At 50.7% G+C, this 26,062-nt stretch overlaps 1 protein-coding gene across 2 annotated transcripts in view; it reads right to left on the bottom strand.

Moving 5' to 3' along the window:
• Positions 1-26,062, bottom strand: part of RASA1 (RAS p21 protein activator 1) — a 1,052,852-nt gene that overhangs the window by 300,955 nt on the left and 725,835 nt on the right. For both annotated transcript variants that reach the window (XM_085632428.1, XM_085632429.1), the window contains exon 21: positions 20,125-20,192. In XM_085632428.1, coding sequence (XP_085488554.1) covers positions 20,125-20,192 — 68 coding nt within the window. The remainder of the gene's footprint in view (positions 1-20,124; positions 20,193-26,062) is intronic.

The raw sequence follows: 26,062 nt of genomic DNA, 5'->3' as shown, positions 1-26,062 counted from the left end.
AAGTACCCGTCAGAGACGGATACGGCATCGTTTGGCGCCGGTCCGGCTCTGTGTCTACAACGGGATGGAGGCCGGGGTTGACGCCGGCTGGGGACACTATAGGTGTCTGCTGCGGACGTGGTGCTGGTGGATTCAGCGCCATTGGAGGTGTATTGAGGTCGACCGGCGCCAATACAGATCCAGGCCTGGATCCAAGGAGATCCTGCGGTGCCAGAGCCGCCGGCGTCGAAGACCCAGGGCCACAAGCTGGATCCGCGGGGCCCAAAGGCGTGCCGGTGAAGTCGGGCTTCCCAAAGATGGCATGCATTGCTTCATAAAATTGGCGAAGCTCGGCAGGGGTGCACACGCATCCCTCGTCGCGTCGGCCGACGGATGGGGAGAAGTCTAAGAGCTTGTGCTTCGACTTACCTGACTCCGAGCGCGAAGACTTGGAAGAAGAGTGATGACGACTCCGCAAACGGTCCCTCGGCCTCCCACCCAACCGGGACCTCGAACAGCGAGGTGCAGACTGCCGGGCTTTCGGGACTGCTTCTACAAAGACTTCAGATTCATGGTGCGGCAGTCGGAGCACGACTTGGGGTCGTGGTCGCTCTCCAAGCAAAACAGGCACACGCGGTGCGGATCCATCACCGACATCAGTCGGCTACAGGAACCGAAAGCCTTTAAGCCGGGCATCCCTGACGTGCACCAGGAGTCGAAGACTCGAAAACGGTGTCGACAAAAGTCAGCAAGAAGTCAGTCAAAAAGTGACTGGAGGTACCGCTCTCCGGATCTGCGCTGGCTGGCACGAAAAAAAAAAACCGAACTGACGTACAAGTTACTTACCTTCGGTAACGATGTATCTGGTAGAGACGATTCTAGCCGTAGATTCCTTATCGTAGAATTATCCCCAGGCGTGAAACTGGACCCGGAAAACTTTCTTGCCCAGCATCTCTGCGCGCCGGGGGTGCGGTACCACGCGACTCCGCCCCGTCATACGCGGACGTCACGTCTGCGAGGTCGCATAAGCCCCACCCCGGCGCGCTGACGTCAGTTTGCTTCGGAGAACTTTTTCCGTGCCACAACGCGGAGCCAGCACAACAAAACTGAGGAGAGCATGGGAACAGTGTGCGAAAAAACCAGAGAAACAAAAGAAAAAACAAAGGGTGAGGAGCAGCACCATGTGGCACCAAGGCACCAGAAGGGGACAACAGCAGGCCAGAGCAGGAAAAGAGCAGAGCACCATCCTGAGGAACAACTGTGCAAGCCAAGGCGAAAGCACCAGGTGGAAGTAAAGCACCAGAAGGCCAGAGCAGCGAAGCCAGCGCAAGAAAAGCGCAAAGCACTACTCCATGGAACCACCTAGCAAGCCAAGGCGAGAGCCATCCCGGAGGCACAAGCAAGGGAAAGCGCTGTGAATGAGAGAGGGTCAGCAACCGCAACCACAAAGGGAAGGCCCCAAGTCCGGAACAGAATAACAACAGCAATCCATCTCCAGAGTACACTGCCAAGGATGGCCATACCTCCTGACAGGAGTAGGAGGGCAAAGGACAGGTAATCCATCCGCAGACTACATTGCCAAGGAGGGCCATAACCTCGGAAAGGAGTAGGAGTTCAAAGGACAGGTAAAAGAACCCCCAACGAAGAAGACCGGGTGGGGATCAGAAACTCTAACAACAGAGGGAAAGAGCAAAAGGAGGACCTCATGCTGGAGCGAAATCAGCTTGAGGAATGCCTGACCGGAAGAAAACGAAGAGGACACCCACAGAAGACAAGTCACCCAAAGAGAGGCGACTGCAGAAACCCAAGGAGAGGGTCCTCGCAGAACGGGGAGGAAGTGCGGGTCGTGAAGGAATCTGCGGCTAGAATCATCTCTACCAGATACATCGTTACCGAAGGTAAGTAACTTGTACATCTGATAGAGACTACTAGCTGCAGATTTCTTAATGTAGAATAGATACCCTAGCCATACACAGAAGGGAGGAGGGCCTGCGAGAGAGCCTCCCCACCAGGAGACACCAGGGCCCCAGTAGGGGACATGGCACAAGAACAAGAAGGAAAAGGGCCAGGAGATTCTAAGCCCCACCAAGAGATAGCGCTCAACATCCCGCAGGGGCAGACAGCACCCAAAAATCTCAAGGAACACAAGGGTCACATCGAACCCAGTGGGAAGAGGTAGAGCCAGAGGCAGGGCCTACTGGAAGAAACACACGCACAGAGATAAAAAATAGCTGAAAACACCGTGGCCGCAAACGGCGGATGTAGGAGAGTAGGGTCTGCTTCCTATGGTCAACCCCGCTTTTGCTTGACTGGTTTTCGACTTAGATGTGGCTGTGGGCCTGCTAATCAGACCCACAGCCCAGCTGTTCTCTCTCTAAATTCATACTATGTACTTTAGGTACATAACCCAATTGGTAAGGATCACCTTATGGCTCCCTGTACAGTGTACCTTAGGTACCCAGGGCATAGGTGTACCCTAGGCCTACCAGGGGCTGCAGCATGTATTATGCCACCCCTGGCTGCCCTCCCATCATGACACAACTGGCTGATCACTCAGCTGGGGCAAGGTTGTGTAATCACCCCTTGCTTAGGTATAGTATTCCTATACCTACCTTATATATAGACACATGGGTAACCTGTAAGTCACTCCTATGGCAGGCCTTAACAGTCCTGGAGGCAGAGTGCTTGGTAACATGTGAGATGGTGCTCTAGCATGAACTGAGCCTGTCTGCAGCTTTTGGAACCATGTCCTTATAGCTGTTCTATGATATCGCCTACCATATACTCTTAAAGTGCCTTATAATCCTCGCGGTTATGGTAACTATGGTTTGGCTTTATCAAAACATGTCGTGTAAGGTGTCTAACACTTTGGAATACTACCCCCACACCATTTCTGGTGATGAGGATAGTATTCCCCCCTTCTAGAGGGAGAAGACATGTTGAAATCCTACTTACCCGGTTAAAGTTAACCAGAGCCCCAGCATCACAAAATGGATGCTGCTGCCACGGACACAAGTCTGACCTCCTGCTGCTGGGAGTCCTTCCAGCGAGGGAGGCTTGGACAATAGGTTTCCTGCCTTGGGAGGTGCTAGCACCACCCCAGACAGGACTTAGTGTATTGGGGCAGGGAGGGATGAAAGAAACGAGACACTGCCTGGGGCACACAAGGTGTCCCATGCATAGCCCGGTTCAAACCGGTGCTGGGGCACTCCAGCCCCAGCCCTGGCGTGAAACTGGACAAAGGGAAGGGGGTGTAACCACCCCCCTCCCTGGTCCCACCCATAGGAGGGACCTAGCAGGTAAACCGGCCCCTAAGATAAGTATAAGAGTGGGAGCTGAGTCCCTAGGACTTTGGATTATCCTGGACTGAAACTAGACACGAAACTCTGGACCTTCGACATTCGACGACAAGCAGACAGAAGAATCTCCCTTGTGGCCAAGGAGTGGCCACCCTGTGCAAACAGGCACCAACAAGCGACCTGCCATTTGCTTTGCCCAAGTTCTACGAGGAACCGACTGCAGAGCCCGACCAGCGCCTTGACTTCCAGACTTCTCCGACCCTGATCCACATCCACAGCAGAGCTGAGATCCGTGGAGGCGACGAGAGACGTGGGACCGGCTACCTGGGAAAATTGGCGAGTAGCTTCCAGCGCAGCTTCTAAGGCATCCTCGAAGTTGTGCTCTGGGGATTGAGAAGCCCCAACCCCGAGCACCATCTGCACCGAAGATCAGCCCTCCACACTCCACGAGTTCTGCGTGGGGCCCTTCTGCATTTTCCTGCTCAACGCGTCTGTCCGGTTGCTGGCCCGTTGACTAGTAGCCTCAGTGACGACAAACCCTTACCTTTCCACCGCTGGTTTGGCTCCTCCAGACTGGCCCTTGCTTCCCTGTGAAAGAGAAGCACCACAGACCTTCCTGGTCTGCACCTGAAGCGAATTTCCATTTCCGCGTGGGTTGCCTTTGCCAAGGCTTGTTGACTCCAATCGGCACGTCGACTCCGCCATCAGCAAGATCCTTCGTGGGACAGCTCGTACCCTGGTTCTGGTCGTTCTCGACGCCTCCTGGTCCACGCAGCTGCAGAGACAAGCTTCAAGACATCACCTGTGTTCTGCACAACATCGCCTGGTTCCTTCCTGGTTCCACACGGTCACTGGCTAGTGACCCAGACGTTGTCCCCTCTGCTTGCAGGTGTTCCTCCTTCAAGATCTATCCTTGGGTCCACCAGACATCTTCCTCCTGGCCGCCTGCCAGCATCTGTTCTTCAGGCATCCATAGGATCCAGCGACGACACCCGACGAACAAGTTACTTACCTTCGGTAACGATGTATCTGTAAGAAACATTAGTTAGTTAGATTCCTCACCTTAGAATATCCCCAGGCGTCAGACTGGATCCGTAAGATTTTTCGTCAGCAATACCCCTTGCGCGTCGCTAGGCGTCGTCTGCGGCTCCGCGTCCGTCGTCGGCGTCGTGCGCCGGAATGACGTCGTCGGAGTACTTAGACGCCGCCCTCGCGCGCTGACGTCAGTTCTTGTACATAGCTTTCTGCGCCAGGAACGCAGAGCCATGCAAAGACCGACACTGGTGCCAAAAATAAAATCTAGGGGCCTGAAAAGGATAACCTTAACCCTAGATGTCAGTTCGCAGAACGGTGAGGATGGGTGGGTCGGTGAGGAATCTAACTAACTAATGTTTCTTACAGATACATCGTTACCGAAGGTAAGTAACTTGTTCATCTGAAAGAAACACGTTAGTTAGATTCCTCACCTTAGAATAGATACCCAAGCAATACCATCCCCGGTGGTGGGTCTGCGAACCAAGATCACACCAGAAAGTCCTGGAGGACAGAACGGCCAAAGAAGCCATCCCTCCGGACTTGGCTGTCCAGGCAATAATGCCTGGCAAACGTGTGTAGCGAAGCCCACGTCGCCGCCTGACAGATGTCCTGCAAAGGGACACCCCGTCCCAAGGCAGTAGTAGCCGCTGTGGCCCGAGTAGAATGGGCGCGCAGCCCAACAGGAGGGTCCTTTTTTGCCAAGGAATAACAAATTTTGATGCACAAAACGACCCACCGAGAGATGGTCCGTTTGTGCACAGCTTTCCCCTTCTTAGCACCCACGTATCCAACGAAAAGTTGGTCGTCCACCCGGAACTGCTTTGTGCGGTCCAGATAAAAGGAGAGCGCACGCTTTGGGTCCAGACCGTGGAGCCTCTCTTCCTATTTGGAAGGATGCGGAGGCGGAAAGAAGGTGGGCAAGGTGACAGACTGCCCAAGATGAAAAGGAGTCACCACTTTCGGAAGAAAGGAGGGACGAGGCCGAAGGACAACCTTGTCCGGATGAACAGAGAGAAAAGGAGGCTTTGAAGATAAAGCCTGGAGCTCACTCACCCGTCTAGCCGAGGTGATGGCTACCAGAAAAGCAGTCTTAAGCGTCAGCAGACGAAGAGGACAATTATGAAGAGGCTCAAAGGGAGCGCACATTAGAAATGTGAGAACAAGATTCAAGTCCCACTGAGGCATTACAAAAGGGACAGGAGGGAACGTGTGAGTAATGCCCTTTAGAAAGCGTGTAACTACAGGGGACTTGAAAAGAGAAGGCTGATCAGGAAGCCGCAAGAAGGCAGAGATGGCAGCAAGATAACCTTTCAGGGTGCCCAGGGCAGAGCCCTGCCGGGCCAAAGAAAGAAGAAAGAGGAGAACCTCAGAAAGAGGGGCGGAAAGGGGATCCACAGCCTTTGCTGTGCACCATGCCACAAATTTGTTCCACCGGCAGGCGTATACCGTCTTTGTGGAGGGACACCTGGCTGCCAGAATGATATCACAGACTTCAGGAGGCAAGTCAAATGGCATCAACTGCCGCCGCTCAATCTCCACGCATGGAGGTGGAGCCTGGACAGGTTCGGGTGGAGGACCGTCCCCTGCTGCTGCGACAGAAGATCCTCCCGAAGGGGCAGACGTATCGGAGGATCGGTCAACATACTGAGTAGCTCGGGATACCAGTACCTTCGTGCCCAATCCGGAGCCACCAAGATGACTTGGGCCCGGTCGTGCCTGATCTTCTTCAGCACTCTGGGCAGAAGTGGTATAGGCGGAAAGGCGTACAACAGACCGCAACTCTACTCATGACGAAAAGCGTCGCCGAGCGAGTGCCGCCTTGGAAATTCCAACGCGCAGAACTGCTGACATTGCGCGTTCTCTTCGGTGGCGAATAGATCTAACCAAGGCTCTCCCCACTGCTGAAAGAGACCTTGCGCCACTTCGGAGATCAGACGCCATTCGTGATCCATCATGCACCGGCGGCTGAGTTCGTCTGCTCTGGCGTTCAGAGAGCCCGCCAGATGTTGAACCACTAGGGTGACGCCCTGGTGTTCCAGCCACGTCCAGAGGCGCAGAGCCTCCTGTCAAAGGGTCCACGACCCCACCCCGCCCTGTTTGTTGCAATACCACAAGGCGGTGGTGTTGTCTGTGAACACCTGCACGACACTTCCCCTGACAGAGGGAAGGAAGGCTTTCAGTGCAAGTCGGATCGCTCTCAACTCCAACAGGTTGATGTGGAGACGAGACTCCGCTGGAGACCAGAGGCCTCTGATCTCCGCCTCTCCCATATGGCCACCCCCTCCCAGGAGGGACGCATCCGTCACTACGACATGCTCCGGTTGGGGAAGGGAGAGGCTCTTGCCCTTGACCCAATCGCGGTCCGTGAGCCACCACTGCAACTGCTGTGCAGTGCCCTCCGAGATCAAGACATGGTCGGACAGGTTGCCGTGATGCTGGGCCCACTGAAACTTCAGGTCCCACTGCAGAGCCCGCATGCGCCGCCTGGCGTGATGCACTAGTAGGATGCAGGAGGCCATCAGCCCCAGAAGCCGCAACACTAGCCTGACCGAAACCCAGGATAGAGGCCGAAAGATGGAAATCAGGGCCTGTATATCCCGGACCCGCTGTTCCGGTGGATAGACCCGGAACTGCGCCGAATCGAGAACCGCTCCGATGAAGAGGAGCTTCTGAGAGGGACTCAGGTGTGACTTCGGCACGTTGATGGAAAATCCCAGCAAATGCAGGAGATCCGCCGTAGTCTGGAGGTGGGAGACGACTGTCTGGGGCGAGCCCGCCTTCAACAACCAGTCGTCGAGATAGGGGAAGACTGGAACCTCTGATCTGCGCAGATGAGCTGCGACCACCGCCATCACTTTCGTGAACACCCGAGGGGCACTGGTGAGGCCGAAGGGGAGCACGGTAAACTGAAAGTGCTCTTGGCCCACCGTGAACCGCAGGTAACGCCGGTGGGCCGGCAGGACGGGGATGTGGAAATACGCGTCCTGCAAGTCCAACGCTACCATCCAGTCTCCAGGGTCTAGGGCAGCTAGAACCTGAGCCAAAGTTAACATCTTGAACCTTTCCTTCCGGAGGAAGGCATTGACGTTCCGGAGGTCCAAGATAGGGCGTAGGCCCCCTTTGCCCTTCTTGGGAACCAGAAAGTAGTGGGAATAACAACCACGACCTACTTCTGGGCTCGGAACGCGCTCGACGGCCTCCTTGGCCAAGAGGGCCGAAACTTCCTCGTGGAGAAGATTCAAATGATCCCCCGAGATACGGTGGTGCTGCGGTGGCATGGCTGGAGGGGTCGTCTCGAAGGGGAGGGAGTAGCCTCTTCGGACGTTTTGCAGCACCCACCTGTCCGATGTGATGGAACGCCAGTGGAGCAGGTGATGGCGAACTCTGCCGCCCACTGGCGTGGAATGGGCCTGAAAGCTCGGACTAGGAAGGCTTTGAGGCGGATGCTGCCGGGGTGGATGTGGGCTGACCTCGTCGTCCTCCAGAACCGCCTCGGCGGAAACCACGTCCGCGACCAGGTTGGTTCTGCGGCTGGTGGCTAGGCGTACGTGAGGAGGCACCCCTTCCTTGGCCACGAAAGGGGCGAAAAGCAGAAGTTTGCGACCGCGGGGCCGAGAGGCCCAAGGACTTGGCCGTAGCCCGGGAGTCCTTAAAGCGATTCAGCGCACTGTCCGCTTTCTCGCCGAAAAGGCGAGTGCCATCAAAGGGCATGTCCATGAGGGTGCTCTGGACATCGCCCGAAAATGACGTGGACCGCAGCCAGGCGTGACGTCTAAGCGCCACTGAGGTAGAAATCGCCCTACCCAGCGAGTCCGTAGTGTCAAGCCCAAATCGGATAGCATGTCGCGCTGCATCCCTCCCATCGGCCAGAGCCTGGGTAAGTCGTGTCTGGACCTCCTCCGGACACAGGGGCAGCACGTCCTCCACCGTATCCCACAGAGAGTGGGAATAACGGTCCAAGAGGCAGGCAGTGTTCAAAGACCGCAGGCCCAAACTAAGGGAGGAGAACAGCTTTTTGCCAAACTGTTCCAGCCTCTTGGAATCCCGGTCCGGCGGAGCGGTCGGGAAGGAGGATTGGGAGGTAGAGGCCTGGATAACCAGGTTCTCGGGGGTAGGGTGTTGGGACAGAAAACTGGGGTCGCCCGGAGCAGGGCGGTGGCGCCTGGCGACGTTCCTGTCCACAGGAGGAACTGTGGAGGGCTTGGACCAAGTGCCCTGCAGAACGTCAGTGAGGGCCTCATTGAATGGCAGCAGAGGCTCAGTGGAGCTTGCTGCAGACTGAAGCACCTCAGTGAGGACGTTCGTCCTCACAGCCACGGCAGGTAGCTCGAGCCCAAGGGCTGGGGCCGCCTTGCGCAGCACCACAGAGAAATCAGCACCCTCCTCCGAAGCCACAGTCGGAGGAGAGATGAATCCAGTGTCTGGAGAGGTATCCAGGCCACTGGCCTCCCCCAGTTCATCTGCCCAGTCCTGTGACAGTTGAGCCTGAACGGCCATAGGATCCTCGGATCCCTCCCAGTTGTCCCCATCATCCGATTCCTGGTATGCAGGAGGAAGGATCGGAGCCGGGCGATAGACAAAATGTGTCTCCAGCGGCGCCGAACGCGGCGTCCATCGACGCCGTACCGGCGCCGGGCCCGGAGTGGGGCTGAACCGGGGCTCGACGCCGAGCGGAGTCGGCGTCGGAGGTGGTACCGGTGTCGACGCCGGCGGAGGAGGCGTGACGAGGTCGACCAGCGTCGGCGGGGACTCGGGAACGGGTCCCTCGGGCGCTTGCGGCGTCGAGGCCGGAGCCGTCAACGGCGCCGGGGCCGGAGCCGCCGGCAGTCAAGGTTGCCCAGTCGGGTCCGCGGGGCCCGAAGGCGCGCCAGCGGGCGTCGACGGCGGAGCCAGGTTCCTCATGGCCGAGAGGAAGGCACTGACTTCCGCCGGCGTCGCGTCAGTCCCAGGGACCGGTGGGTATGGGGACTTGCGCGGCGCCTGCGGCTCCGCTGGAGCCGCGGGGGTGGAACCACCCTGACCCTCGGCCGAGTCGCGTGACCGGCGAGGGGAGTCCGAAGAGCGGTGTCGCCTCTTGGACTTCTTGGAGTGCTTCGACTTACCCTAAGACTTGGATCCCGACGACCGATGATGACGTCGCCTGCGGCTCCGCGACCGATCCTTGGACCTCCTCCTGGACCGGGATCGAGAGGGGCGCGGAGCCGAGTGGCGAATCTCGAGAAGCTTACGGGACCGCTCCCGTCTAGCCTTCGAGGTCAGGGCCTTGCAGTCCGAACACGACTCCGCGTCGTGGTCGAGGCCCAAGCAGTAAAGGCACCTGCGGTGATGGTCCGTAACCGACATCAAGCGGCTACAGTCAGCACAGGCTTTAAAACCAGGCATCCTACCGGAGTCGAGACAGGATCAAAAAGGATCGAAAAAGTTAGTCAAAAAGTGACTAAAGGGGTAGCTCTCCCGGATCTGCGCTTACTGGCGCGGAAAAAAGAAGAACTGACGTCCGCGCGCGAGGGCGGCGCTTAAGTACTCCGACGACGTCATTCCGGTGCACGACGCCGACGACGGACGCAGAGCCGCAGACGACGCCTAGCGACGCGCAAGGTGCATTGCTGATGAAAAACCTTCCGGATCCAGTCTGACCCCTGGGGATATTCTAAGGTGAGGAATCTAACTAACGTGTTTCTTTCAGATACATCTTCACACCTATGCACCCGTCTCCTGTGGGTGAGGCAACACAAGTACCCCGGTGCTCCAGTGGATATTGACTATCCAAGTGTCTAAGTCTTTAGTTGCTTCCTCCTAGTTACTTCTGAAGTGTCCTTATTCTCCCTATTTCTAACTACTAAATTCCCATTGACTTTAATGTAACCCACGTGTGTGTTTCCACACTGCACACGCCTCCCATGGGCCTCCCACTTCCTAACTATTGGTAGGGTAGTGTAGCCCCAGCGATTCTCTAGGCCCTAGGCCTACTCCCTGTTCGTGACGTGGTACTTATACCACTTTCTTAGTATATGGTTTGCATGGCCCCTGGGCCTAACTGTATTTTCCTGTGTAACTTAACGTATGCTACTTAAGAAATTGTTTGTACTTAGACCTCTGAACTCATAAAGAGTGCTGAGGGTATATGTTAGAATAAATACATTCTAATTTTATATATACCTGGTGTGGTGTCCTTTCATTTGGTATTCAAGGGATTGTAATGGTATAACATCTGGCTTCACATGCCATACAGAGTTTAGCCTAAGACTGCTCTTGTCCATGCTACCACTAGGATAGCTGGTCTATAAGGTTGACTTTACAACCAATCACCATAAGGGTTGTTTGGACTGATACAGGGTGTACACTAGAACTAGTGACATCATATATCAGGCCAACCTCTCACAGCGGACAAGGCCGGAACGGCACCACCGCCAACAGCAAAGGCGGAAGAAGAAAAGCACACTTGCACGAAGCCCAAACGGAACCAGAGGCAGGGGCGCAAGGAAACACAGCAAGAGCACCACGGTGGAGCAGGACAAGCAGTCCTGCACAGGCACGCGTTGCCAGCAACGGGCAACACCACGGAACAGCGTACCCAGGAAAAGGCAAACGCCAACCAAAGGCAGAGGCCCGGGAGGACCAGGACACACCCCAAGGGAGGGGTCGGGCCAGAACACACATACACTGACCGCGAAGAAGTGGAGGAACCGGCAGAAAATAAGAGGGAGACGGAGGACGGGTCCAAGCCGGCCACCCGAACACAGAGGCCAACGAAAGCCAAACCCTCTGGAGCAACCGGCAGAGGACCCAGCCAAAACACAAGACAAAAGTCCGGAACCGCCACAACACGATGCCGCAGACAGCAGGCCAGACCAGCCGAGCGGCATGGCGACAAGGAGAAGGACGGACCTAGCGCAAACCGCTCCAAGACAATTGGCAAGAAAATCGCACCTGTGACATACCATGACGCCACGGAGAGCAAGGAACCCGAAAGGGTGACCACACCTCCCCAGCACATTACAGAGCTATGTAATAGCTACAAGTAGCCCACATATGGTAGGTTATGTCCCAAGAACCATGGGAACACCTCTTAGGAAAGAATTTCCGCAGCAGAGAACAAAACATAAGGACCTGCAGAAAATACCCGCAGACGGCTTATGAAGCAGCCAATAAAGAAGAGACAGAAGGCCTAATCTCAGGGCCTGCCGGGCTTACCAACACCCAAAACCACAAGACAACAAAAAGGCCGGACCAGCAGCCAACAGTACCAAGGGCCCCACAAAAGGACCCCCAAGGCACATCAACCAGACAGAACACACACCCTGGGCTATCCGTTACAGGGACCAAGGAAAACAACGGGAGAACACCTCCCAAAACAAGAGACCAAAAGTCAGGTCACGGAGAGGGGCGAGGGGGGAGGAGGGCGAAGCCCCTCAAGAAACCTCTGAATGGCAGTATCCGCAGGGGCGTAGAACAACAGAGCGCCATCAAAGGGGAGGTCAACCAGCCGTTCTCAGGGAAAACACTATCCCGTAGCCAGGCATGGCGACGAAGGGCCACCGAAGTAGCCATGGTACGACCAAGTACCTCCGAAACGTCCAGAGCCAAGTGAAGAATAAACGCCGCCAGCTCTCTGCCATCCAACACATGGTGCAGCAGATCAACGCACGCACCCTCCTGAGAAGCAGAAGGCAGAAGGGACTCTGCCGATTCCCATAAGCAAGAGGTGGCTCTGGCTAAAACACAAAGAGTGTTAAGGGCCCGCAAAGCAGCACTGGAGGAGGCGAAGATGTTGTGCCCCCAGGAATCCAACCAGCGGGCCTCCCGCGACGGGGGAGACAACACCGATGGCAAGGAGGGAAAGGAAGTCAGTAAAAGAGGGCCCCTGGTAGAAGGGTGGAGGGAAAGACAGACAGGATCATGCGTACCAGGATGGTGGCGGTGCAGAAGAGACTAGGGCACTGGGTCCCCCGTTGCAGGACGCCCCCAGGCCCCCAAAAGAGAATTGTGGAGTGCAGCCTCGAAGGGAAGAAGCAGCTCCCATCCACCAGAGTCCTGGTGAAGAACCTCCAGCAGATGATCTGTGGGGAAATGGGCAGCTGGATCACCCATGGGCAAGATGCCAGCAGCCGTGGAAACAGCCCGAGCAAAGGCCGCATTCGCCTCCGTAGGGCCCCGTGGCAGGGAAAGCAGCTCCTCCGTGGGCGACGACTGCAAGCTAAGGCGGCCATCCCCCAGCCCAACCGGAGGAAGGAAAGGCCAAGCGCAAAACGGGGGAGGGTGGACCGATGAATGAGGAACCGGAGGTGCCTCTGGCGAAGACTGCGGGCGCGGCGACGGCGAAGAGCCGTCCTTAGAAGACGCCGGGGAAAAAGCCACGACGCGGTTACCCGTCTCCGGAGAAGATGAAACAAACAGCTGCCGAACCTCTGGAGAAGAGGAGGCGTCTGAAGACGAATCAACGACCCGACGTCGGACCTGCGCCGTAGAGTCCACCACCGGCGTCAGGTTAACGTCGACTTGCGCCGAAGGGGACACCGACACAACCTCCGCCACAATGCGCGGCGCGGGATACCGGGGCTGGGTCAGAGCCGGGGCAGCTAAGGAACAGTGCCGAAAAGGCATCGACTCGACCTCCGACAAGGATGCCACCTGCGTGGAGGGACGAGGGGGGCCCGGGGACACGCCCCGACCGCTAGCCGGTCCCTGCGGCGGCGCCAGGGCCAGCAGCCGCCGGCACCTGAGCGGCGTCACCTCAGCCAAGGCTGCCGCATGCCCAGAGGACCGACGGGGACTCGAGGACATGCCCCGAGCCCAGGCAACCTTCTGCGACACCACAGGGACCCCAATGGCGGTTTGCGGCGAGGCAGAGGCGCCGTGGTCCAAAGAAGGGAATCCCGAAGGGCCGCACCCTGACGGCATCACATCCTCCGAACCTGGATCCGAACCTGTCGGCGCCGAGCCGCCAGCGACGCCGCAGGAATCCCCGCATACGGCAAGGGATCCGCTGACGTCCCAGGAGAAGAAGAAGGAAGAGCCAACGAGGCCTGCAAGGCCGCCGCATAGGCCTCCATCTGGGCTCTGGTCGCACCCGCACCGGCGGATAGGATGGCGACGCGCAGGGCCGCACCACCCGCAGAGAACCCACGACCCCAACAGGCCAGGGACCGGTCCTCGGGGACAAACTGCGACACTTACCAACAGGTGAGCGACACCCTTGTGGCCTGGGAGAAGGATGATGCCGCAGACGGGAGCGGCGGGTCTTGAAGCCGTCCGCGGGGGACGGATGCGGCGACGCCACCGACCTGGACATGCGTGCCGAAAGGAGTTTCATCCAGCGCTCCCGCTGGGACTTCGGCTTCATTTGCTGACACGCCTCGCAGTCCGTTGAGTCGTGGTGCTCCCCTAAACACGACATACAGATGGGGTGAGGATCCGTCGCCGACATCTGGCGTGCGCAAGACTAGCACGTCTTGAAGCCGAAAGCATCCGCACACTGTACCCAAGAAAACGCTAAGCTTAAAAAGAAGGCCTGAAAACAGACCAGGAACACGATCCGGGTCTGCGTTGCACACGGAAAGAAGAAAACGGACGTCAGCGCGCCGGGGTGGGGCTTATGTGACCTCGCTGACGTCACGCCCGCGGATGACGTCGGGCGGAGTCGCGTGGTACTGCCCCCCGGCGCGCAGAGATGCTGGGCAATAAAGTTTTCTGGGTCCAGTCTCACGCCTGGGGATAATTCTATGTTAAGGAATCTGCGGCTAGTAGTCTCTATCAGATGTCAGCGCGCGAGGGCGGCGTCTATGTAGCTACCGCAAAGTCATCCCAGCGACCACAATGCCAACGACGAACGTGGAGCCGACCAACGCCACCTTTCGACGGGCAGGGGTAATGCTGACAAAAAACGTTCTGTTCCAGTCTAACGTAAGGAATCTATAACTAACTGTTTCTTACAGATATAGGAATAGTATAATAGTAGAGGAGTTAGAGATAAGGCACATGGAAGAATACTGGTTTAATTTTTTATGAACAAATAATCGCTCTTTTGTGCCATGAGGAGCAGGAAGGTTTACCAAGCGTGGGTATAGCATTGGTAAAGGGAAATCATTTAGGAAAATTGATTCCTCACAACTCAGTATGCAAGTTCTGCAAAAATACTTTAGAAAAATGAAACCCTCATAATTCATTTACACCGATGTCCTGGAATGTTAATGGCTGCAGTTTAATATGAAACTGAACATTATAGCCCATATTAAAGACTCAAACACATCTACCTCTAAGAGAATGTAAAGCAATTTACAAGAGGGAGAGATGGATAAAGGAGATAGTTTGCACAGATGTTGCGGGTACCTCAAAGGGAGTGGCAATAACAGAAAACATTGAGATGTTACAATCAAGCATTATAGTGAATTGTAGGTCTGCACGAACTACTATGGATAAAACCAGGATGAGTGCAGTCCTATAAAGTCAATAATTACAGACCTTCTTAAATTCAAGGAATATTACATAGGCCAACAACAAATACTTCTAAAACGCAGATGCAGAAACTCAATATGATGCATAACCTAGGTGTTCTGGCTATATGGAGAGAGAATATGGGAGAACTGAGAGGTTATAACCATTTATGCAAAGTATGGTGCCTTTTCAATGTTTGACTATATTTAAAGTAGATACTTTGCTTTGTAAATACCCCCAATAAAGTATCTCATAGCACTATTCACATCTCCGACCACGCTTCTGTAGGACTCAATTAAAATACTGGCACTGCAGAAGTATGTATTGTGAATTAATATACAGCGATTATTTTATCAAACAATTCAGGATAAAATCTAAAGAATGTTTTTATTTAAATAAAGGATCGGCGCTCCACTGGGTGGTGTGAGATGCATATAAGGCATATCCAAGATGAATAATTACTTCTTTATAAAGGATACATGCCATGTGTAGGAAATTGTGTTGTGGTTGAGGGGGTTAAACACTATTCAAGCAGCAACCACAGTTCCGGTCAGAGTGAAGTCACAGGCAACCCCAAGTTAATCTATGCTTACCTCTCTGGTAGCTTGGCACAAAAGCATTCAGAGTTAACTCAGAGGCAATGTGTGAAGTATGTATGCAGCACTTTGAATAATAATAAAGTGAAAACACAGCACAAGAAAAATCCCAAATCAATTTAGAAAAAGAGTAACATTTAATAAATTATTTGAGACCAAAACACCAAAAATCCAATTAGTAAAACCAAAATTTAAAGATTTAAGTGAATATAGTGCTGAAAAAGAACAAAGCGCAAATTGTGGTTATCTGGTTGCAGTGGACCGGGACAAAGTCACAAGTTCAGGCTGACAACAATGGAGTTTGGACCGGATACAGGGACCAAGTTAAATCAGCTGAACAAAATACGTTAAATCCTGGTTGCAGAGGGTTGTGAGATCCTGCATCGAGGATGTGTTGTGCAGTGGTGGTTTAGAAGAGCTGCTGGCTTCAATGCAAAGCAAAGTCCTGTGTCAAGGATACATTGTGCAGTCGCGATTCTGATGAAGCCGTCAACAAGGCTTGCAATGCCAGTTCCTGCGTCATTGTCAAGTGTGACATCGATGGAGGCTTGTGATGCGAAGTCCTGCATCGGGGATGCATCGTGCAGCGGACGTTCAAATTTAGATCTCTGAAGAGATGTGTTGAGCTGCATGAGTTCTGCCCAGAAGACCACCACTGGGCGGGTAGAGCACGTTCAGGCTCATTTCCAAGGGTCCAGGACTAGGGTGATACCATTTGAGGGGCAAGACTCGCAGCAGGCTGAATCCAGGTTTTAAGATGCATGGAGCCTTTTCAGTCCCTTAGGCTCTGCTCAGGAGGCCATCCAACTAGCCATTGGATGCACTCTGGTGGTCCAGTTCAAGTTGCAAGTCTAGTCCTCCTTACACAGGCAGTAGCGTCCTTCTTACAGTCAAGCAGCAAAGCACCCCTTCTGAGTCTTCCACAGCTCCAGAGGTGTACTTAAAAGTTGGGTCTGAGGGTCCAATATCCGTACTTGGTGCCAGCTTTGAAGGAGAAGGTTCTGACGACCCCCCTTCTTCTCCCCTTAGAGGTGTTTGGAATTTCTTGACACCCTGCCCTGGCCCGGCTTGTCTGGGGCATAAAAGACTAGTGTGAAACCATTTGTGAGTGTCCTGAAGCAGAGCCTTTCTGATAGTGAAGTGTGGTAGGTGACTGTTTCACCCCTATAAGTTCAGAGATGGCGAACACATACCCATCCTTTGTCTCACTGTCTGGGAACAAAGACCCACTGCCAGCTACACCTAGTCATGTGACCCAAAATACAAGTTGCAGGCACCAAATAGGCAGGACAAGAAAAAGTCAACTTTCTGAAAGTGGCATTTTCCGAATTGTGACTTAAAATCTGACGTTACCATTAAAAATAATTTTAAATTAACAATTCTTTAAACACCACCCTCAACTTCTCTACCTGTTACCAACTAAAGGTCAGTACTTTCTGAATATAATATGGTAACGCAATGTAATTCTATTGGAGAGGTAGGCATTGCAGTAGTGAAAACTAATTTAAGAGTTTTGCATTCCAGGTCATGTAAGTACATGCCCAACTTTTTCAATACACTGTACCTCTGGGCTGTGTAGGGCCTACCCCAAGAGGTGACTTACATGTATTAAAAAGGAAGGTTTACGGCTGTTAAAATGTTTATTTTGCAAGGTTGAAATGGAAGTTCAAAAATGCACACAGGCTGCAAGGGTAGGCCTGAGACAAGTTTGACAGCCTACTTAAGTGGGTGACACAACCAGTGCTGCAGGCTCACTAGTAGTATTTAATTTACCAGCCTCAGGTACATGTAGTACCAATTTACTAGAGACTTACAAGTAAATGAAATATGCCAAATAGGGGTAAGCCAATATGGCCATGTTTTAGGGAGCGAGCACATACACTTTATTAGTGGTAAATTGAGTCCTAACAGCAACAAAAACGAGGTCAGTAAGAATGGAGTAAGGCAAAACATATGGGGGAAAACCTCAGGCTGACTGATCTAACACAATGATTGAGCTGAGTGTTAATAGACATTTAGAGGTCAAGATTGAGAAGATGCAGTTGGACATGCATACTTTTGATCAGTACAAGTTAGAATTAAGTAAAGATATGGAAGCAAAACAGCAGGAGAACAGGAAAAGGAGAGAGGGTTATGCAGAACTTTGAAACCAGCAATATTAAACTCTTTGAGTATGGGGAGAAAAGCAGGCTCCTTTTAGCTTGGAAAGCAAGGGCTGATAGAGTTAGGAATAGGATCACATAAATGGTCTGTACTCAACGATACCAGGACAGAATAGATGCAAAACAGATAGAGGAAACACTTTTTTTTTTTAAACTATTGTAGGATAGTGTATCGAGAGGTCATAACAGTAAGCCTTTAAGAAAGTTAGTCCTGGTTAAAGAAACAAAGCATACCACTCCTATCTCAGAAAGATTTAACTGACCAAAACCTGCCTATAACAGAGAACGAAATGGTAGCAGTTGTGAAAATGCTTTAAAGGGGAAAAGCAGCTGGCCTGGATGGTAACCCAGAAATATATAAGGACGTTTTAGACTCTATATATCCGCGTTAAAAAATGTTGTTCAACTTGATCCTAGATGAGGGGTAAACTATTTCCGTTTCCTGATACACGGCAACAATTACACGAATTTGAAACCGGATAAAGTTCCAAGAAAATGCTCCTCATCCTATGACCTATCTCTGCATTCAACCGGGAGGTTGAGTGGAGTAGTGGGCCTGTTGATACATGAACACTTAAAGGGCTTTATTCCTGGTAGACAAACACAAGGCTTGACTCATTGTCTGATCGACTTAGCAGTCGAATCAAAGGCTCGTATTGCTGTTTTCACCTCTGATACTGCCAACGTTTTTAACAGGATGAACTGGAAGTGTCTGTTGGAGACTCTCCATCAATAAGGCATAAAAGGGAGCTTTGTGAATGCTTTACAAGTTTTGTATAGAGCTCCTAATGCAAATGTCTTGCTTATTGGTAATCTGACATAAAATTACAAGATAAGACAGGGGAGTACCCAAAGAAATCCACTGTCACATTCACATTTTAACTTTTAAATAGAACCACTAGCTCAAGCAATAGGATTAGAAAAGGAGTTTATTCCCTTCACAAGAGGTCTTCTAAGTATCAAAGTAGCGCTATGTGGATGATCTGCTAATATATACCGCAGACCTGGGGAGATCATTAACTTAAGTTCAACAGATAACTAATTTGGTGTAATTTCGGGCTATCTGGTCAATGAAGAAAAATCTCAAATAACGGTGTGGAGTATGTGGCTGAACAATTCCAGAATTAAACAGAAAATCAGATACTTGGCAATTACCATTACACCTGAAACTGACGCTTTCTCTAAAATGAATTTTGATAAGACAGGGAAGAAGATTTGTTGTTGCCTTAAAAGGAGGGAAAACAATTTTTTCAATTTACAGAAGAGTGTAGTAAGGTTCATAGAAGATTTAACCATACAAAAGCCACTTATATGTATAACAATATCCCACTAAACATTGTTAGAACAGCCATGAAGGACCTTCAATCCAAAATTAACAGTGTTAGTTAGAGCTCCACAGGAGCTAGACCTTCATGGAAAACATTTAATGGTTAAAAAAAAAAGAACAATGGTGGTCTGAGCCTTCCTGATGTAACACTATCGCTGGGTCTTTCAGATCAAAGCTTTTCGACAGATATTTGGGTCACCTGGATAATCCAAAATGAGTCCACTTTTCCTGGCTATGATGGCGGGTTGGGAAACCCTTTTTGGGTAGCTGTTGCGCCTTACAAGTTTAAAAAATAAATAAATAAATTGGTGCAGGAAGAATTTTCTTTATAAGTTTGGGGCATCAAAATACTACAAGAAAGTACGGCTGAAGATTCTGAGATTAGTTGCAAGTGTGTGGTATAAGATAAGGAAATTCATAGGGATGCCTTAATAAGGTATGCTGGCACTTATTTGGGACTCTCCTGGAATACTGGAAGTACTGAAGGAATATTTGAGAGCTCCCCTTGAGTTGCGAGGTATATTAAAGAGGGGTCTACTGATCGAGGAAGGAGAGGTGAAATGGGGAAAATATCTGAACACACCAATGACTCCATTACTTCTTTTGGCTATTTACACCATTATTTTTAATATAATGGATGAGGATAACCAACTTAGTTGATCAGATACCGGACTTCTGATTTATATGATGCTCCTTGCTAGGAGATTCAGCTGCAAGAAGCGGACCCTGTTGCTATGTCAGGCTTCAAAAAATGGCTTGCAAGAGTAATGTATATTGTTACATTAGAAAAGAAATGTCAGAATAAATCATGGATAGCATGCTAGGAGCGTCTTGATATGTGACAAAATCAGAACTTGATCCTATGAATACATCAATGATTAGGCTCTGGGACCGTTTTGTGTTGTTCACAAAGTCTCAGGTGTTCTAGATTTCCAGGACATGAAGTTTGTGGGGCACGCTAGAACATACAGATTTGTACTGGTAGTCAGATTAGTGCGGGTTTATTCTTTTTTCGCCTCTTGATGGATGAGGACCAAAAAGAAAAGAAAAAGATGGGTGCCAAAAATAGCGCTTGGCAGAATTAAAATTACAGATTTAACTACACTGTTTCCTCTACTTCCTTCATAGAATTAACAGAGCTGGGGAAGTGCTAGTTCAATAATTACATTCATACCCAGAGAAATGACCATGAATAATGCCCAAAAAATTGTTTATACATGACTGCATACATTTCCAACCACATACAACAAAACTCATTTAAAGAAACCTTTTAAAACTAGATGTCTACTCACCCGAGATAATATTAAACATTCGTGGGTTCAAGATTGCAGGACAAATCAATCGTAAAAAAACAAAACCACTGTAGACAAAAAGAACATGTACATTTAGTGGGGAACGGAAAATCACATTTTAAACCATAATTAAATATTTGAACATTTTCTTTCACTGTTGGTTTGTATACAACACAAGTCATCTAGAGACCAGCATTAGTTCAAGGTCAGTCTACAAAGAACCACCATAGTATTTTACAAAGAACCACCATAGTATTTCATTATTTTAGTTTTAAACATTTGTAGTTACTACTACAAAAAAACATTAACACTGCTCATGCAAACTAAACACCCAACTACCATTATACTGAAGTTGAAAATGTATTAAATTTAACATTCCCAGCTCTCGAGCTTATTGAACTGCAGTTGTCTCTTATTTAAAAACTTCTTTTGAGCTCCCTATACAATTGAAGGGACTAGAAGCAGGTAAGAGTTAGAGAAAAGGAAAAGAAAAACACTTATTCAAAACAATCTAAAATCTCAGATGTCTTTTGCCAACAGAACACATAAGAATGGCTCACAAAAAGGTCTTTTTTGTGACACATTAGTCTTTGCTTTTGGCTAGGTAGTCATGCCCAAAGCCTTCAGTCTCTTTTAGTACCTCTTGACCTACAGAGAAACTGAATACGTAAGGGTCGACATCAGGTAGCCGTGGTGAAGTGGATAAGGGACTGATGGTGGTTGGGGTGGGAGGAGTTTTCTGCAAACAATGTCACACTTTTCTTGCAAACCACACTTGTGTTGAGCTCCAAGCCCAAGCTTTCTTTATCAGGAAGCAGTGGTTAACAGACCTCATTGGAGCAGGGGTTTACCTATCCCCGTACACACTGGTCTCCTTTAAATTGGCACTTCCTCATATTGCTGGATACAAAAAGCTTTCAGTGCTACCAGAGGTGCTGCACAGCTGGTGTACTATATTGAGAAGCCATCTCTTTGCACTGCTTTCATGCCAGGAAAATGTTAAAAACAATTCAAGTACCCGTAAGACAGGAGTAGTTGGAGAAAAGCTATCCTATGCGGAAGTACTTCGAGATTTTATGCAGCCTCAGTCCTGTGGGCATACATCATTTTATTCCACTCAAATAGCACACTATGATCTTGCCATTTTCAACAAATATAGATGTAAAGCTTTTGGAATTAGAAGAGCAAAAGGAAAAACACCTACTGTGTAAACCTACAGATAGGCTGTGCTATACAACTCTTTTTCAATGCTGCAATTAGAAATTCTATTGAATCAAAATATTCCCGGGAAAATAACTTTTATATTAAGAGGACAAAATCCACGGGCGCACAGCTTGAGGATATACCTACAACTATGACAAGAGGACTCCCAAGTATGTTACGGCATAAGACATGTTTGCTTCATTCACTTCCTAATCAGTTACCTTTGGTTATTTCAAATGGAAATTACATTTCACTGAAACAGTTTTGAGCAGTATGAAGTATAAAAGCAATAAACTTTAAACTGGGTGAGAAGGTAGAAGGACCAGAATGGTACATCTACCTAAGGTCTACGTGGTGCTCAGTGTGTTTCTTTGAATTCCATTTTTCAAGACCTGAACAATATAAGAGAAGTTGAAGTGGATGTGCTAATATGGGGGCATAACCAGCATTCAGTCATGGACATGAGGTTCAAGGTAGTGAAACATGTATAATACTTCCTTCGGACCTCGAATCCCCCAAAACGCTCAGAACACAATATGGGTTAAACTGGCAGGCACATGCATTTTTATTCATCATAGTGCTATCAAAGAAACTTAGTGAGCGCACATGGGATATTTCTACCTTTCTCCTGGAAGACTGATTCTGCTCCTGCCCTGAAACATCAGACTGACATGAACAGGGGCCTTTTTTCCGCAGCAGCATTGTGTGGGTGAAACAGCTAGATAGTGGCATACAGGATTATTCTTAGCAGGAGGGTTGCAGGATTGCTGCATATTCCCCCACAAAGTCATATGTTAGCAGCCGTTCACATGGAATTGTGTTTTCCCTGTATTCAGGAATAAAAGAAAATGTATGGAGGTCTCAGAAAAAGCAGCCTTCAAGCCTGAGTGATCCACTCACCAACAAACAGGATCTCTTCAAACTAAGAGGTATCTCTTATTGAAACAAAAGAGAACATACTAAAGATGTCATGAGTGCTAAAAGTGCAGCAGTCCTTTCAGCTCTTAAAGCACTGACAAGAAAGAGGACAAGTTGAACATGTTAGTGTGTGCTATGCCATGCTACGCTGCATAGAATCAAGACTCACAGCAAGAACTGAACCTTTATGAAGAATACAGGCAAGAATCTTGGTGATTTATGACAGGATCCATTTAGCACCGGCATAGCAGAGTTTCAAGAAAATCTGGAAAATTCCAAACAGAGACTTAATAGGGGCTAATGGGATGGCTGGAAGTGAACAAGCAAGATAATCTAAAAGAATTGCTGGAAAACATATGAAGAGCTTTTACTCTAATTAATGGGGACCCAAAGGTCAACTCTGCCAACTGTTCTGAGACGAGCAGATTTAAGGGTGGAGAGGTGTAGGGGTGGGGGGGGGGGGGGATATGGATTTAAGTGAGGTTATTTTGTGGATGGCTTACCTGAAGAACAAGTTACTTACCTTTGGTAGCTATATATCTGTAAGAGAGATATATTAGTTATAGATTCCTTACCTTATTTCCCCCAGGCGTCAGACTGGATCCAGAGAATTTTTCTTCAGCAGTACCCCTGCACATCGATAGGTGGCGTTGGTCGACTCCACGTTTGTCGATGGCGTTGTGAACACCAGAATAATGTTGCAGTATCTACTTAGATGCCACCCGACGCGCTGACGTCAGTTCTTTACATGACATTCAACGCCAGAAGTGCAGAGCCATGCAAGACACTGACCACTACAGGTGTACAAAACTAGGGAGTCCCTTACCCTAGAAGTCAGTTTGCAGAACGGGGAGGATGGGTGGGGCACTATAACTAATATATGTCTCTTACAGATATATTCTTACCGAAGGTAAGTAACTTGTTCATCTGAAAGAGACTATTAGTTTAGATTCCTTACTTTAGAATAGATACCCCAGCAATACCAACCCCGGAGGTGGGTCTGCGAACTAAGTCCACACCAGAAAGTCCTGGAGAACTGAACGGCCAAAGAAGCGGTCTCTCCAGACTTGGCAATACAGGCAATAATGTTTAGTGTACATGTGCAATGATGCCCACGTGGCTGCCAGGCAGGTGTCACTGAGGGGGACTCCACGTCTCAAAGCAGTAGTGGCTGCTGTCGCCCTGGTGGAATGGGCGCGCGACCCTACTGAAGGCTCCTTTTTCGCCAACGAATAACAGATTTTAATGCACGAACCAACCTTTCTTGGCACCCACATAGCCAACAAAGAACTGATCATCCACCCAGATTTGTTTTGTGCAATCCAGATAGAATGATAGCGCACGCTTTGTGATGGTCTGTCCTATGTCGAAAGAGATAAACGCTTCGGGAAGAAAAGAAGGTCTAGTTCGAAGGACAACCTTGTCGGGATGAATAGCAAGGAAAGGAGGTTTCGAAGAAAGAGCCTGAAGCTCACTCACCCTGCGAGCAGAGGTGATGTCAACCAGAAAAGCAGTCTTTAAGGTCAAGAGTCTGTGAGAACAATTATGTAGTGGCTCTAACGGAGCACACATAAGGTAAGTTAAGGCCAGATTCAAGTCCCATTGGGACATTACAAAAGGGATAGGAGGAAAGAGATGAGTAATACCCCTAAGAAACCTATTTACAATAGGGGACTTGTAAAGAGAAGGCTTATCAGGAAGGCGAAGAAAGGCCGAAATGGCGAAAAGATAGCCTTTAAGGGTCCCCAGAGCAGAGCCCTGCTGGGCCAAAGAAAGAATTAAGAGGAGAACCAATGAAAGAGGGGCAGAAAGGGGATCCACAGTCTTTGCTGCGCACCATGCCACAAATTTGTTCCATCTACATGCGTATACTGTTTTAGCGCATGGAAGCCTGGCTGCCAAGATGACATTACAGACTTCGGAAGGAAAGGTCAAAAGCTGTCAACTGCTGCCGCTCAATCTCCACCCAAGGAGGTGGAGGCTGGACACGTTCGGGTGGAGGACCGTCCCCTGTTGCTGCGACAGAAGATCCTCCTGAAGAGGCAGACGGATCGGAGGATTGATGGCCATGTTTCAAGAGCTCGGGATACCAGACTCTTTGTGCCCAATCCGGAGCCACAAGAATGACTTTGGCCCCGTCGCACTTGATCTTTTCAGGAACTCTGGGCAGAAGTGGTATAGGCGGAAAGGTGTATAGAAGACCGTAATTCCAATTGCGACGAAAAGCGCCGTAGAGCGAGTGCCGCCTTGGAAATTCCAACGAGCAGAACTGCTGACATTGCGTGTTCTCTTCGGTGGTGAACAGATCTAACAAAGGCTGTCCCCACTGCTGAAAGACCTTGCACCACCTCCGAGTGAAGACATAATTCGTGATACAGCATGCACCGGCAGCTGAGTTCGTCGGCCCTGGCGTTCAGGGAACCTGCCTGGAGTTGTACCACCAGGGACATGCCATGATGTTCCAGCCAGGAAGAGAGCTTCTTGACATAGGGTGCACGACCTCCTCCGCCCATTTTGTTGCAGTACCACATGGCGGTGATGTTGTCCATGAACACCTGCACTACTCTTCCTTTGACAGAAGGAAGGAATACTTTCAGAGCAAGACGGATTGCCCGGAGCTTCAACGGGGTGGTGTAGAGCCCGGACTCCGCCGGAGACCAGTAGCCTATGATCTCCGCCTCCCCCATGTGGCCGCCCCATCCCAGAACTAACACATCTGTCACCACAGTGAAGTCTGGTTAAAGAAGGGAAAGGGATCTGCCGTTGACCCAATCCTGGTTCGTTAGCCACCACTACAATTGGTGAGCAGTGCCCTCCGAGATATGGACGACATCGGACAGATTCCCCTGATGCTGTGCCCACTGGAACTTCAGGTCCCACTGCAGAGCCCGCATATGCCACCTGGCATGACCCACCAGCAGGATGCAGGCAGCCATGAGGCCCAGCAACCTCAAGGTCAATCTCACCAAACCCCGGGATTGAGGCTGAAACATCTGCATCACAGCCTGAATATCCTGGACTCGCTGCTCGGGAGGATAAGCCCAAAACTGCGTTGTATCCAGAACTGCTACGATGAAAAGGAGCTTCTGAGAGGGAGTCAGGTGTAACTTCAGAATGTTGATAGTGAACCCCTGGGAATGCAGGAGGTCTGACGTAGTCTGGATGTGGTAGACAACAGCCTGGGACGAGCCCACCTTCAACAGCCAGTGGTCGAGATAGGGGAAGACTGGAACCCCTGATTCGCGCAGATGAGCTGCGACTACCACCATCACCTTGGTGAACACCCGAGGGGCACTGGTAAAGCCAAAGGGGAGCACGATGAACTGAAAATGCTCGTGGCCTACCGTGAACCGTAGGTAGCCTCTGTGGGCTGGCCGGATTGGGATATAGCATCCTGCAAGTCCAACGCTACCATCCAGTCTCCAGAGTCGAGGGCAGACAGGACCTGAGGTAATGTCAACATTTTGAACTTCTCCTTCCAGAGGAAGCGGTTGACGTCCCTGAGATCAAAGATAGGACGCAGACCTTTGTCCTTCTTGGGCACCAGGAAGTAGTAGGAGTAACAACCACGAGCTACTTCTGGGACAGGGACTCGCTCGATAGCTCCCATGCCCAAGAGAGCTGTGACTTCCTGACGGAGAAGGGCCAAGTGATCCTCCGACATGTGATGGAGTGTTGGTGGCATGAAGGGAGAGGTAGTCGAAGGGGAAGGAGTATCCTTCAGACACTCACTGACATTAGTGTCAGTGTCCCCAAATAAATTATAAAGGCGGCCGCAACGGGCCACTAGTGCCGCGTTTCCGTTTGAAAGTGCAAG

This window comes from Triturus cristatus, chromosome 2_1 (assembly GCF_964204655.1).
Source record: "Triturus cristatus chromosome 2_1, aTriCri1.1, whole genome shotgun sequence".
Classification (NCBI taxonomy): Eukaryota; Metazoa; Chordata; class Amphibia; order Caudata; family Salamandridae; genus Triturus; species Triturus cristatus.
The sequence above is the reverse complement of the archived record's forward strand: the minus strand, read 5'-3'. Positions and strand labels throughout refer to the sequence as shown.